General features: G+C 37.5%; 1 protein-coding gene across 5 annotated transcripts in view; it reads left to right on the forward strand.

The window, feature by feature from the left end:
* Window positions 1-12,774, forward strand: part of NCOA2 (nuclear receptor coactivator 2) — a 257,624-nt gene that overhangs the window by 229,435 nt on the left and 15,415 nt on the right. For all 5 annotated transcript variants that reach the window (XM_084620245.1, XM_084620246.1, XM_084620247.1 and 2 more), the window contains 5 exons: window positions 378-507; window positions 7,085-7,250; window positions 9,290-9,568; window positions 10,923-11,000; window positions 11,598-11,832. In XM_084620245.1, the coding sequence (XP_084476371.1) occupies window positions 378-507; window positions 7,085-7,250; window positions 9,290-9,568; window positions 10,923-11,000; window positions 11,598-11,832 (888 nt within the window). The remainder of the gene's footprint in view (window positions 1-377; window positions 508-7,084; window positions 7,251-9,289; window positions 9,569-10,922; window positions 11,001-11,597; window positions 11,833-12,774) is intronic.

A 12,774-nucleotide genomic window follows, 5' to 3' on the forward strand; every position in this document is an offset into this window, starting at 1 on the left:
AGTGCAACGAGAAGAAAGCAAAGTCTTAAATTGGAATGATGGTTAAACTGAGACAAAAGATCTATTGTCTACATGCCTCTTTACAAATGAAGATGCTGACAATTTTTTGTTCACTCAAAGCAAATATAACTTATTTGAAAGCACCAACAGTAAGGTAAAAAGAAAAGGAGGACTTGTGGCACCTTAGAGACTAACCAATTTATCTGAGCATGAGCTTTCGTGAGTTACAGCTCACTTCATATAAATTGGTTAGTCTCTAAGGTGCCACAAGTCCTCCTTTTCTTTTTGCGAATACAGACTAACACGGCTGTTACTCTGAAACAGTAAGGTAGTGGCCCTTCACTATTACAGATGTTTGATTGCTTTTTCTTGTTTAGGGCCATCTGAACTGGAGATGAATATGGGGGGACCTCAATACAGCCAACAGCAAGCTCCTCCGAATCAGACCGCACCGTGGCCGGACAGCATCTTGCCTATAGATCAGACATCTTTTGGTAATCAGAACAGGTCAGTCTTACTGGCAAATCAAAAAGTCATATTCTACAGGAAAACTTGGAGATCCACATTTTGTGAGCTTCATGGGAACAAACACACTTTTAATGTATGTAGTGCATGCTTTCAGGGAACAAAATAGTCGATTTATGCTTTTTTGACATTTATATGCCTACAATATGCATTCATGACTCAGCATTACCTCCAGTTACTCCTTCTGCTGGTTAGGCCATGTGTACACTGAAAGAATGTATGCCTCCATATTACATCAACTCCCACCAGTGGTGCAGAAGCACAGGTGATGGAAATAGTGCAAGAATTAATATAGGCAAGACTCTCTGCATTTTTTACCATCAAGTCATGAAAACTTGTAGGTGAACAGGTGGAAAAGATGCCTGAGTCCTATTTACATTAGTGGCTTACCATGAGTAGCGACTATAATGTTGCTGTCTGTTGCTCTATATGTGGGTACTACTGTTTCTAGTGTAGATCACCTTTCAACTTTTGGGGAGGTTTTTTTTTATGTGTATGTTTTGTTTTAATCGGGCTAGAATCCTGTCAAGAGCAGGAGAGGAAAAATGAAGCAAGACTGAAAGTCTCTCTCTCCCTGGGTTAAATAACCTCAGTCTGTTTTCCGCAGTACCAAATGCATGATTACAGTCTGATCAGTACATATTAAACTCATATCTTTTTACTTATTTGTTACTATACATTTCATATAGTGCCATAACAGTGCATGGGGCTTTACAGAGATTTTAAAAAATCACATTCTCTGGCACGAAAAGGTTTACAGTGTAAATTAAATAAACATAGAACGTGCAGATGAAAGAGGAACAGATTTTTAAATTGAGAGTGAAATAGGGCAGGATAGGGGAGGAGCACAGGGAAGGAAATCAGCATGGAAATAAGTCGAAAGAAGTGAATTTTGAGGAATGATTTGAAAGCCCGGGGAAAAGAACGTAGCCTGTGACTATTTCAGAGTGTGATGTGTACACCCTAAACGTTTTGTTTTCTTGCTGAAAGTTGGCCATGAAAGATTATTTATAACTTTAACTTGGCCTTAGTTCCAGTCTTTCCTGATGCTTTTCCCACTTTATCATGTTTTTCCAATAGATCTCCCAATGCTATTCTCCATATGCTGTAGGCACCTTTGACATACCTTAAAAGTAGGGCTGTCAAGCAATTAAAAAAATTAATCGCACAATTAAACAATAAAAGAATACCATTTATTTAAATATTTTGGATGTTTTCTACATTTTCAAATATATTGATTCCAATTACAAAACAGAATACAAAGTGTACAGTGCTCACTTTATATTTATTTTCTATTACAAGTATTTGTACTCTAAAAAACCAAAAGAAATAGTATTTTTCAATTCACATAATACAAGTACTGTAGTGCAAACTCTTTACCATGAAAGTTGAACTTACAAATGTAGAATTATATACAAAAAAAACCTTCATTCAAAAATAGAACAATGTAAAATTTTAGAGCCTGCAAGTCCACTCAGTTCTACTTCTTGTTCAGCCAATCGCTCAGACAAACAAGTTTATTTACATTTGCAGGAGATAATGCTGCCTGCTTCTTGTTTGTCACCTGAAAGTGAGAACAGGCATTCTCATGGCACTGTTGAAGCCGGCGTCACAAGATACTTACATGCCAGATGTGCTAAAGATTCATATGTCCCTTTATGCTTCAGCCACCATTCTAGGGGACATGCGTCCGTGCTGATGACGGGTTTTGCTCGATAACAATCCAAAGCAGTGTGGACTGATGTGTTCATTTTCATTATCTGGGTCAGATGCCACCAGCAGAAGGTTGATTTTCTTTTTTGGTGGTTCGGGTTCTGTAGTTTCTACACTGGAGTGTTGCTCTTTTAAAACTTCTGAAAGCATGCTCCACACCTTGTTCCTCTCAGATTTTGGAAGGCACTTCAGGTTCTTAAACTTTGGGTCGAGTTCTGTAGCTATCTTTAGAAATCTCACATTGGTACCTTCTTTGCATTTTGTGAAATCTGCAGTGAAAGTGTTCTTAAAATAAACAGCATGTGCTGGGTCATCTTCCAAGACTGCTATAACATGAAATATATGGCAGAATGTGGGTAAAACAGAGCAGGGGACATACAATTCTCCCCCAAGGAGTGCAGTCACAAATTTAATTAATGCATTATTTTTTTTAACAAGCACCATCAGCATGGAAGCATGCCCTCAGGAATGGTGGCCAAAGCATGAAGGGGCATCCGAATGTTTAGCGTATCTGGCAGGTAAATACCTTGCAATGCCGGCTACAAAAGTGCCATGCCAAATGCCTGTTCTCATTTTCTGGTGACATTGTAAATAAGAAGATGGCAGCATTATCTCCTGTAAATGTAAATAAACTTGTTTTTCTTCACGATTGGCTGAACAAGAAGTAGGACTGAGTGGACTTGTAGGCTCTGAAGTTTTACATGGTTACATAACTGCACTCAAAAACAAAACAAAAAATATCTACACTTGTAAGTTGTACTTTCACAACGAAGAGATCGCACTATAGCACTTATTTGAGGTGAATTGAAAAATACTATATATTTTGTTTATCATTTTTATAGTGCAAATATTTGGAATAAAAATAATATACACTTTGATTTCCATTACAATGCAGAATACAATATATATGGAAAATATAGAAAAATATCCAAAATATTTAATAAATTTCAATTGGTATTCTGTTGTTTAACAGTGTGATTAAAACTGTGATTAATTGCGATTAATTTTTTTGAGTGAATCGTGTGAGTTAACTGTGATTAATCGACAGCCCTACTTAAAAGTACTTCCAGCAGAAATATCGCTCCAAAATAACTAAATCACAGCAATGTCATTGGATATGGCCAACAAACCAGGGAAATAAGCTAAAATAATTCTATATCCATAAAGTCCTGCCCTCGCATTGCTCCCATTTGTAAACATCTGAGGGAGGAAAAAGGCTGCACTTTACAGCATGTCCTGAAGGCAATAGATTTGAACTATTTAGGACCAAGAGAAGAGAGTGAATTCTGAGAACATGGGATCCCCAGAAAATGCCCTTCCAGCAGCCTTTTCCTGTTCTTACCTGTGGGGTTTCAGCTTGAGCTTGAATGTGCTGATCTAAAATGTGGCTGTATGGCACAAGGTGAGAGGCAGCCTCTCTGTTAGCGATTTAGGTCTTATATGCTCAGAACCAATGCCTTAAACTCCACTGGGAAACCCATAAGTGATCTGTGTAGATAATGACACACAGATTGGATACACTTGTGGCAAGATACACAGTTAAATAAGGTGTCTGCATTTTGTACCAACTTCTATTTCTGGATACTTGTAATTTGTAGTGTCAGGTAAAGCATGCTGCAGTGGCCTGATATTGCTATGGTTAGGATCAGCAGGTAAATATATTCCTGTTAGAAGGGGATTTGTGTTTTTTTTAATGTATTATACATAGTGGGAAGCATTCAGAATTTTCCTGTTTCTGGTACAGTAATTGATAGAGCATGTTTTCTTAATACTTTAATGATAATGCATTGTGCTACGAGATAGGGAGCCCACAAACAAGGGAAATGTTCACGTATTTATCAAATGACTTTCAACTTGTGCTGGCCAGAACTTCCACTTTGGAATCAGGACTGGAGAATGTCATTGTCATTACTTATTTAGCGACATAGATATATATGTCTTCGTACAGAACCCAATACAGACAGAGCATGGTATCTTGGTTCCATTGATGTCAATGGTAAACTCCCATTGACTTCAATGGAGACAGGTTTTCATCCAGGCTCCTTGCCCCTAGCAGATTACAAACTGAGGGCCCAATTGATGTGGAACACCCTCACTAATGTGCCTAATCATTTCATAGTTTACTTCTTTGGCAGATTGTTGCTCAGCTACAAAGATTAGCCCTTCATCTTATTGAAAAATAATGATCTTCAGTTTCAATAGTTTACTATTGAATTTCATTCAAATAAAAGAATTATGTATATTGTAAGCTTCAGTTGTGAGATAATGGGATATAGTTAGCATTTAAGTCCAGATCCAACTTCCCTTCATCTTTTATGTAAACTATAGTTTTTGCTCCATTTTCTCCAGTGGATCTAAAAGTCAAACAATTATTTTATATGTTGTAATTAGGAAATTGTTTTTTATTGCATCATTATTTGGCAATCCCCTTTCATCGAGTTGGGGCTTGTTTGCATCATCTCTTGATGGATTAGATTTCACAGTCTTTATATTATTGTATGTTATCTGGGACAAATGGTGATCTGCAATCTACATAATAAGGAAGCCAACTAGTTGTTTGTCAAGCAAGCACTGAGTTGTCTTTTTTTTTTTTTTTTTTAAATAATTTGATTAGTTATTATCAGGAATCATATATCATACAGTTTGTTACAAAATTAATTATTGAGAAAAGAATACATTTGTATAGATAAGAGTTGAGCTTAGCATCAGTGTGTACAAAATAGATGAATTATCAGTAAGTAATTCTAATTGTTTGACATTCAAAGTTTTGATTTATTATTTTTGTTTTCTCATTGTATATATTCATATCCATTCACAATTTCTTTTTTAATTTTGGCCACTCCCATTGATACATTTTCCAGGAGTGCTTTATTTTAACAAGGTCACCTGTTGAGTTTGATATCAACTTGGATAAAGGTTGTAGGATTTTTCTATTGTTTTTCTCCTGAAATTATTTCTAATTCTATGGGAGCACGAATGTTAGTAATTTTCTTTATATATGATTAATAAGTTTATATTTGTGCAGTGCTTGAAAGTTGTAAAATGCTGTTTAGTGTATATATGTGTGCTGTTTAGTATATTTTATTACTTTGCTGAGTGAATGGGTATCCAATTGGTCATATTCCCTGGAATATGTTTTTTTTCTCCGATGTGTAGTCTGGCAGTATTTCTCTTAGCCTTCACTGTGGCGTGAAAATTAGATTCCTACTGGCAAATAATAATTTCGTTATGGAAGCTAACATAATGCTAACAGTGTTTCTATATCTTCTCAAAGCTGGGTGCATGGTGAGGTATGTGCCAAGAGTATCACTGTATAGTGTAGATCTGTTCCCCGCGCCCCCCCGGCCCCCCAAGTCTGACAAAAAGCTTGCCATTGACTCTCAGTAATTGCCTTTGACAGGACATTCCCTTGCAATATGTAAGGTAGTGCCTCGGGTGACCTTGCAGTTCCAGCAGGCTGCATCCTCTGTAGTGTGTTTGCATATGTCTGTAAGCTGTAAAAGGTCCTGTAAAATTTCTGTGTGAATTACCCAGAAGAGAGATGGTATTTAGATGGAGCTGAAATGTTGTTTCAAATCCAGTTTTATTTCTAAATAAGTACGATCTTCCAGTTTGGGGATAAAACTTCCTCCTGCCTTTGCAGCTCTAAGGGTGCTTGCCTGCCAAGTGCAGTTCCACTGGATGGAGAACAAGATTTTGGAGAGTCAGCACATGACAGAATGCCCGTCTCCTTGGTATCCCCATTCTAAGGCCCAATTTGATCAAGCATTAAGCATGTGCTTAAGTTGTCACTGAAGTCAGTGACACTCAAATACATGTTTAAAGTTAAGAACATGCTTAACTGCTTTGCTGAATCAGGACATATACATCCCTGCAAAGTAAAGTTTTTTAGCCTGGGCAAGAGTGGTTGTTGATGGATCCACTGCTGCATGGTTTTGTTACCTCACAGGGAAGGGGGCTGTTGCCCCAGTGGTGCTGTTGCCCCTCTGTGACATGGAGTAGAGCGGTGGCTCTCAAATATTTTTACTGGTGACCCCTTTCACATAAGCAAGACTCTGAGTGTGACCCCCCCCCAATAAATTAAGAATACTTTTTAATGTATTTAACACCATTATAAATGTTGGAGGCAAAGCGGGGTTTGGGGTGGAGATTGATGGCTTGCGACCCCCGCATATAATAACCTTGTGACCCCCCGAGGGGTCCTGACCCCCAGTTTGAGAACCCATGGAGTAGAGGAAGTCTTCCTTTGTTCTCTTTGTTGGCACAAAACTTGAGCTATTTGAGCTTGGTATGGTGAGTTGGGGTGAATTTTACCCTTTGACTGTATGGTCTGATTGGCAAGGGCGATGAATAAGAGTGAGTGTGGTTCCACTCTTAAGGAAGCTTTCTATAATGACTTTGTCCTTATATCTGCTCATGGTAGTATCTTTAATCTAGTGTATGTAATTTGGAGTTACTAGTAAAAAAAAAATTAATTCCTTTTCTGTTTGTTTAGCTAAGTGATTTGCGTCTATCTTCATTAAATAGATTCTACATTGACTTCCATATTCATTTGTTGATCCCATTCTGTGAAGTTAGTTCCGAGAAATATCTCTGGCAGTATTTGTGTTTCCTTCTGATACATGCATGCAACACCCAGTGACTTAAGGGAGAGTTGTATAAGTGTTTCTTTGGGTATTAAGCAGTGAGAAGAAGTTACCTAAGAAAATTTGCAGCTATGGAAATCATTGTCACCTGTAGTATAAGACTCATTAGCTCAATTTGTGAGAAATAATCATTTATCCACATGAAGTGGGTACTCTTCGTCCAACACCTGTTTACCAAAGTTATATTCATGTCTTCACAGGCAACCGTTTGGCAGCTCACCAGATGACTTGTTGTGCCAGCATCCTTCATCAGAGTCACCAAGTGATGAGGGAACTCTCCTGGATCAGCTTTATTTGGCACTAAGGAATTTTGATGGTCTAGAAGAAATTGATAGGGCTCTCGGAATACCAGAATTGGTTAGCCAGGTATACTTGATACTATCAAATTCTAAATTACTAGTTAAAAAGTTGAAATCCCTTTAAAGTGAGAGAGGTAAAGATTTATGTGTTATACACACACACTGTCGGTTTGGAAAACAACAAAATTTAATGTTCTAATAAGTAAAAAGAATTTGAGTGTAGCTTTAAAAATTGCCAATATATTTAATTGTAAAACAGATTTCATGCAAGTTAGTTCCCCCTTTATTTAAGTGCCAAGACCTGAGTTAAGGGCTCTATATTCCACCTGCAACAGATGATTTCGTCATAACCACCTAAAACAATATTGGTTTAATGTTAGAATTGTGCCTACATGCCTTGCTGTAGTGGGCCCTTAATCTGTTCTTTTTCCCACATTTGTTTTTAGTAACTTTGTTAGTTCTTCTCAAATACAAAAATGTTACACAATGCTAATTAAAATAATACAAATAGAAATATAGTAAAGGCTTAGGAAAAAATAGGACTTGGTACTTGGCTCAGCCTTGTATCCAATTTTTTAATTCAAATTACATTGTCAAAACAGTCAGTCTTGCCTGTATAAATGTTTAACATTCTGAGATGGGTTAGTGCTTGTGGCTCATCTGTGTAACCGACTATGGCCATTTCTATTCCCATTTGTCAGAACTGTACCTCTGAAATAACCCTGTATTTCAGATATGACCTTTGTCTTCTCTGCATCTGTTCCTTTATCTGTGGACTCTGAAATGGTAAAATAGGGTCAATAAAATCCTGAACGGGACATGAGAAAGATACACCTGTGGATATCTGATAGAATACTGAGTACAGTGCTTCATTAGGGACAAGATTTTGGTGAACATTTCATTCAGTGAAACTTTGATTCTGTATTCATGAGGAGTTCATGTAGTAGTGAGTAGCCTCAAGAGCACTACCAAAGAATCAGTGTGAAAAAGAACAATTTATTTGAAGAGAAATTATATGAATTTCTTACTAATGAGTGTCTCCGTGGAAATGGTTTTAAGACTTCTACAGATTTAAAGGAAACTATGACATTTAAGGTTTCAGAGTAGCAGCAGTGTTAGTCTGTATCTGCAAAAAGAAAAGGAGGACTTGTGGCACCTTAGAGACTAACAAATTTATTTGAGCATAAGCTTTTGTGAGCTTCCGATGAAGTGAGCTGTAGCTCATGAAAGCTTATACTCAAATAAATTTGTTAGTCTCTAAGGTGCCACAAGTACTCCTTTTTATTAAATTTAAGATGTTAACAAGAACAGCCGCCTTTGAAAGTCCTAGCTTTTATTGATAAAATCTTAATCTTCACTAGGATTTTTAACCTCGAGTTAATTGATTTCCAGGGTAAACTACTGAGCAGTCTAAGGTAAACTTCAAATGACTGTAACCTGGAACAAATGTTTGGGGAATGTTCAGAATAGCCTTTAGAAATGCGTCAGCAGCCTTGCGTTAATTGGCAGTCGGTTAACTTGAGGTAAAAAGCTGTTGTGTAGACATACCCAAAGGAAGTTAGGTGCTCATCCCTCATTAAAATGAGAACTGAGCTTTTAATTGCCTTTGGCTCCTTTGAAAATCTGAGACATTTATATTGCAAATGGCAACTCCACTTAATAACACTGAAGATTTTTTTAAATCTAATTTGTCTTTCACTATTTGTGTATTTGTTACTCTTTGAATTTCTTCCAGTTTCAGTGATAAAAATAGGCTAGTCCTCACTGTTTAGACTCTCTAGTCATTTTCACTTTCAGTTCTCCTGCACTAGGACAGTGCTGAGATGTTTGCACTGAAAAGACTGCAGAGAATTTCTCCTTCCATTGCCATGGTTTTTTGCTTGTTTGTTTTTTTTAAGTCATGGAGACAATTCTGTTGATCTTAAGTTTTGTTTAAACAATCAGTTAAAAAAAATTACCGGTCTTTTTGGGCAAATTTGTCTGTACAGTGTCCCTTTAATAATGGAAGATTTTTGTGGGAAGACTGGGTTTTTAGTCTGGAATAATACCATTCAGAAGTATATTTTACTATGTGTTTATATACATTTGGTTTGTATGTTTCTGCAGAGCCAAGCTGTAGATCCAGAGCCATTCTCAAGTCAGGAATCCAACATCATAATAGAACAAAAGGCACCAGTTTTCACTCAACAATATGCATCTCAGGCTCAAATGGCCCAGGGTAGTTATACACCCATGCAGGACCCAAACTTTCACCCAATAGGACAGCGGCCTGGTTACGCAACACTGCGTATGCAACCTAGGCCTGGTCTCAGACCTACTGGTATAGTGCAGAACCAACCAAATCAGCTGAGACTTCAGCTTCAACATAGACTCCAAGCACAGCAGGTATTCTATGTTTATATGTTATCTACCACTGGTTAAGTCAGATTATAGTAATTTAATATAGAGTAAATACATTGGATTTAGCTAGCTCTGAATAGTCTAATTCTTAAGTGTGTTCCCTATTATATTTATTCCTGTTGAATTCCACTGTTGAAATAGAAATATTGGCCATAATGAATTTTACAGCGATAATACATAGTGTCTTTATTCTCCTTGTTGACCTCTTCTGCACTTTTACCAGCTTGTCATTATCTTTTCTATAATGCAGAAAATGTGCCCAGTACTCAAATCCTGGTCTCACTAGCCCTTTATGCAATGCTATAATGATGTCTTTTGATGTATGGACTTTTTTTCTGTTCAGTTGTATTCAGACCCCTAATCATATACTTGTTTTTTGAATTGCTGCCAGATTCCTAAATGCTTTCTTTTGTCATTGTTTCAAGTTTGTGACCATTTTAATTCACCATTCCTTGTGCCATATATTGTGTGCTGGTATAAATTTAAAAATCATAGAATTGTAGCGCTGGAAGGGACATCGAGAGGTCATCTAGTCTAGCCCCCTGCACTCAGGCAAGACCAAGTAAACCTAGACTATCCCTGAAATGTGTGTGTCTAACTGGTCCTCAACCTCCCTTGCAAGCCTGTTCCAGTGCTTAACTAACTTTATAGTTAGAAAGATTTCCTACCTTCAGAGGACATGGAGAACAGCTGATCACAGTCCTTTTTATAATAGCCCGTAACTTATTTGAAGACTCTTATCAGGTCCCCCTCAGTCTTCTTTTCTCTTTATAAACATGCCCTTTTTTTTTTTTTTCACCTTTCCTCAGAAGTCAGGTTTTCTAAACTTTTTTTTCATTTTTTGTTCCTCTCCTCTGGCACTCCCTTAAATTTGTCTACAATTTTCTTAAAGTGTGGCACCCAGAACTAGACACAATTCTCCCGATGAGGCCCCAGCAGTGCCTAGTACAACAGGACAGTAGACTCTCATGTCTTACACAGAACATAAAAATGTCATGCACATTACATTAAGAACATTTCCAGCGTAAACATCATGATAAATTCTAGCTTAGAGAAAATGCTAATAGTTTAATTATAAGCACATAAGAGATAGGAGTTATAAAGGCATTGCATTTGGAATTTCTCAGACTGCTATACCATATAGATCATATGGCATATTGTCTCCTTGAAGCATGAGGGGTTTTTTTTAACATTAATGGGAATTGGGCAGCTAAAATAATGAATACTGAACTGAGACTGTCCACCAGAACCTGCAGAATTTGTGTTCGTATTCCTTTTGCATGCGGGTTCCCTTGTTTAGCATTCTTCTTCTACCTTCATTTTCGTTTTGTTGGTTTAGAATCGCCAGCCACTGATAAATCAAATCAGCAGCGTCTCCAATATGAACCTGTCTCTGAGACCTGGAGTACCCGCACAGGTGAGGGAGCTAGTACTGTAGGTACTTCTGTTTTGTTCACTGCATTTTCCACTTGTCCCAAGTTTAGTTTATACTGAATCATAGACTCTTCCATTTAAATACATCAATAATACATAGTATATACAAGAAATGATAAGGCAGAGACTGTAAACAAAACAATACAACCCTAAGTTAGAGTATTTATTTCCATATTTAAAAAACAAAAACAGCTTGTGGAAGTTGCACTCCTAAGGTCCTTTTTCACCACTAACCTGTGTGGTAATTTGGTTCCTGGGAGTGAGGAAGGAATGGTGACAAATCTACATTTTAACCTGAGTTCCTCACCTCATAGGGAAAAGGCAATTTGAGTGGAACAATTCGTTCCAATGATTTGTAATCTTAAACTTCTAGTACTAAAATTATGTGTGTTAATCTCTGTTTCAGTTTTGAAATTCTTCACCGCATGTCAGAAGTAATGCTAGGAATTTTACCTTTTGTCTGATTTTACAGCTAGGCACATGGTGCGGGAAGGAACTTGAATTTTACGAGTCATTCCGATAGAGATGCCTTTATAGTTAACATTATGTATTAATTCGCAGTTATCATTTTTTCCTACAGGCACCTATCAATGCACAGATGCTGGCCCAGAGGCAGAGGGAGATACTGAGCCAGCACCTGAGGCAACGACAGATACATCAGCAACAGCAGGTGCAACAGCGGACTCTGATGATGCGAGGACAGAGTTTGACTATGTCGCCAAGCATGGTGGCCTCTGGTGGCATACCAGCAACCATGAGCAACCCACGGATTCCGCAGGCAAACGCACAGCAATTTCCATTTCCTCCAAACTATGGTACTAGACGTACATCCCCAACACCTTTCACCAATTCTTTCTCCCCAGCATCCCCCAGTCCTGGATCTTAGCTCCTCTTTCATAGCTCCTTGCATGGCTCCCAGATGAATCTAGTTAATGAGGGAATGATGGGAAATATGAGAGGACACTTTGGGCCTGTCATGAGTCCCAAAAGACAGAACAATACCTGCCGGTTTCTCAGCTCAGGTACCACCTTCTCTCTGAGTACAGATCTTCTCTGCTGAATGGCAGAAGTGTGTGTATATACACTCAAATATAAATATTGTTATGTTTATACAAAGGGGCTTGAAAGGTTTTGGATTCTGATCAAAACAAATAAATCCAATATATACGCCAGCAGTGGAGATGAATAAAAATATGCTAATCGTTGTCAGTATTGGTGGACAGAGTGAAGTTGTGTAAAAAATCATTTAGAAGCAAAACTGTTCATAATCCCTTTGTATCATCATTATATTGATTTGGTTTTATGTGTTGATCTTGAGAGATTAGTTAACATTAGGTATGTAACTTCTAATATTTTTGTGCATATATTAATGTCAAATTAATAGCTTTACTGTTGACTTTTAGTTAATTGAATTTACCTTAGTATCAGAAAAGACTTCCCCCTCCCTATCTCCAAACTTATATGCATATAGCAGCCAATGTCATTATGCCCTTGTGTTTAACTAAGCAGTCTTCAGGTTTGTTCTGGGGGCAGACAGGTCAGAATCAGCTTGACCTTTCCTCTTCCCATGTAACAGTTATAGGTATTATGTGCATGTTCCGCTGATGTAACTAACAAAAATTCGTTCTACCTCATGCTGAATTTTTTTATTTCCTGTCTCTTGTTCGATGTGTTATTCTTGACATCCGTTTCTACTGAATAGTATATCATACCTTTCATCCATTGATTTCAAATTGCTTTACAAAGGTAACTAAGCA

Source organism: Lepidochelys olivacea (genome assembly GCF_965140295.1).
Source record: "Lepidochelys olivacea isolate rLepOli2 genome assembly, chromosome: 2".
NCBI classification, from domain to species: Eukaryota; Metazoa; Chordata; order Testudines; family Cheloniidae; genus Lepidochelys; species Lepidochelys olivacea.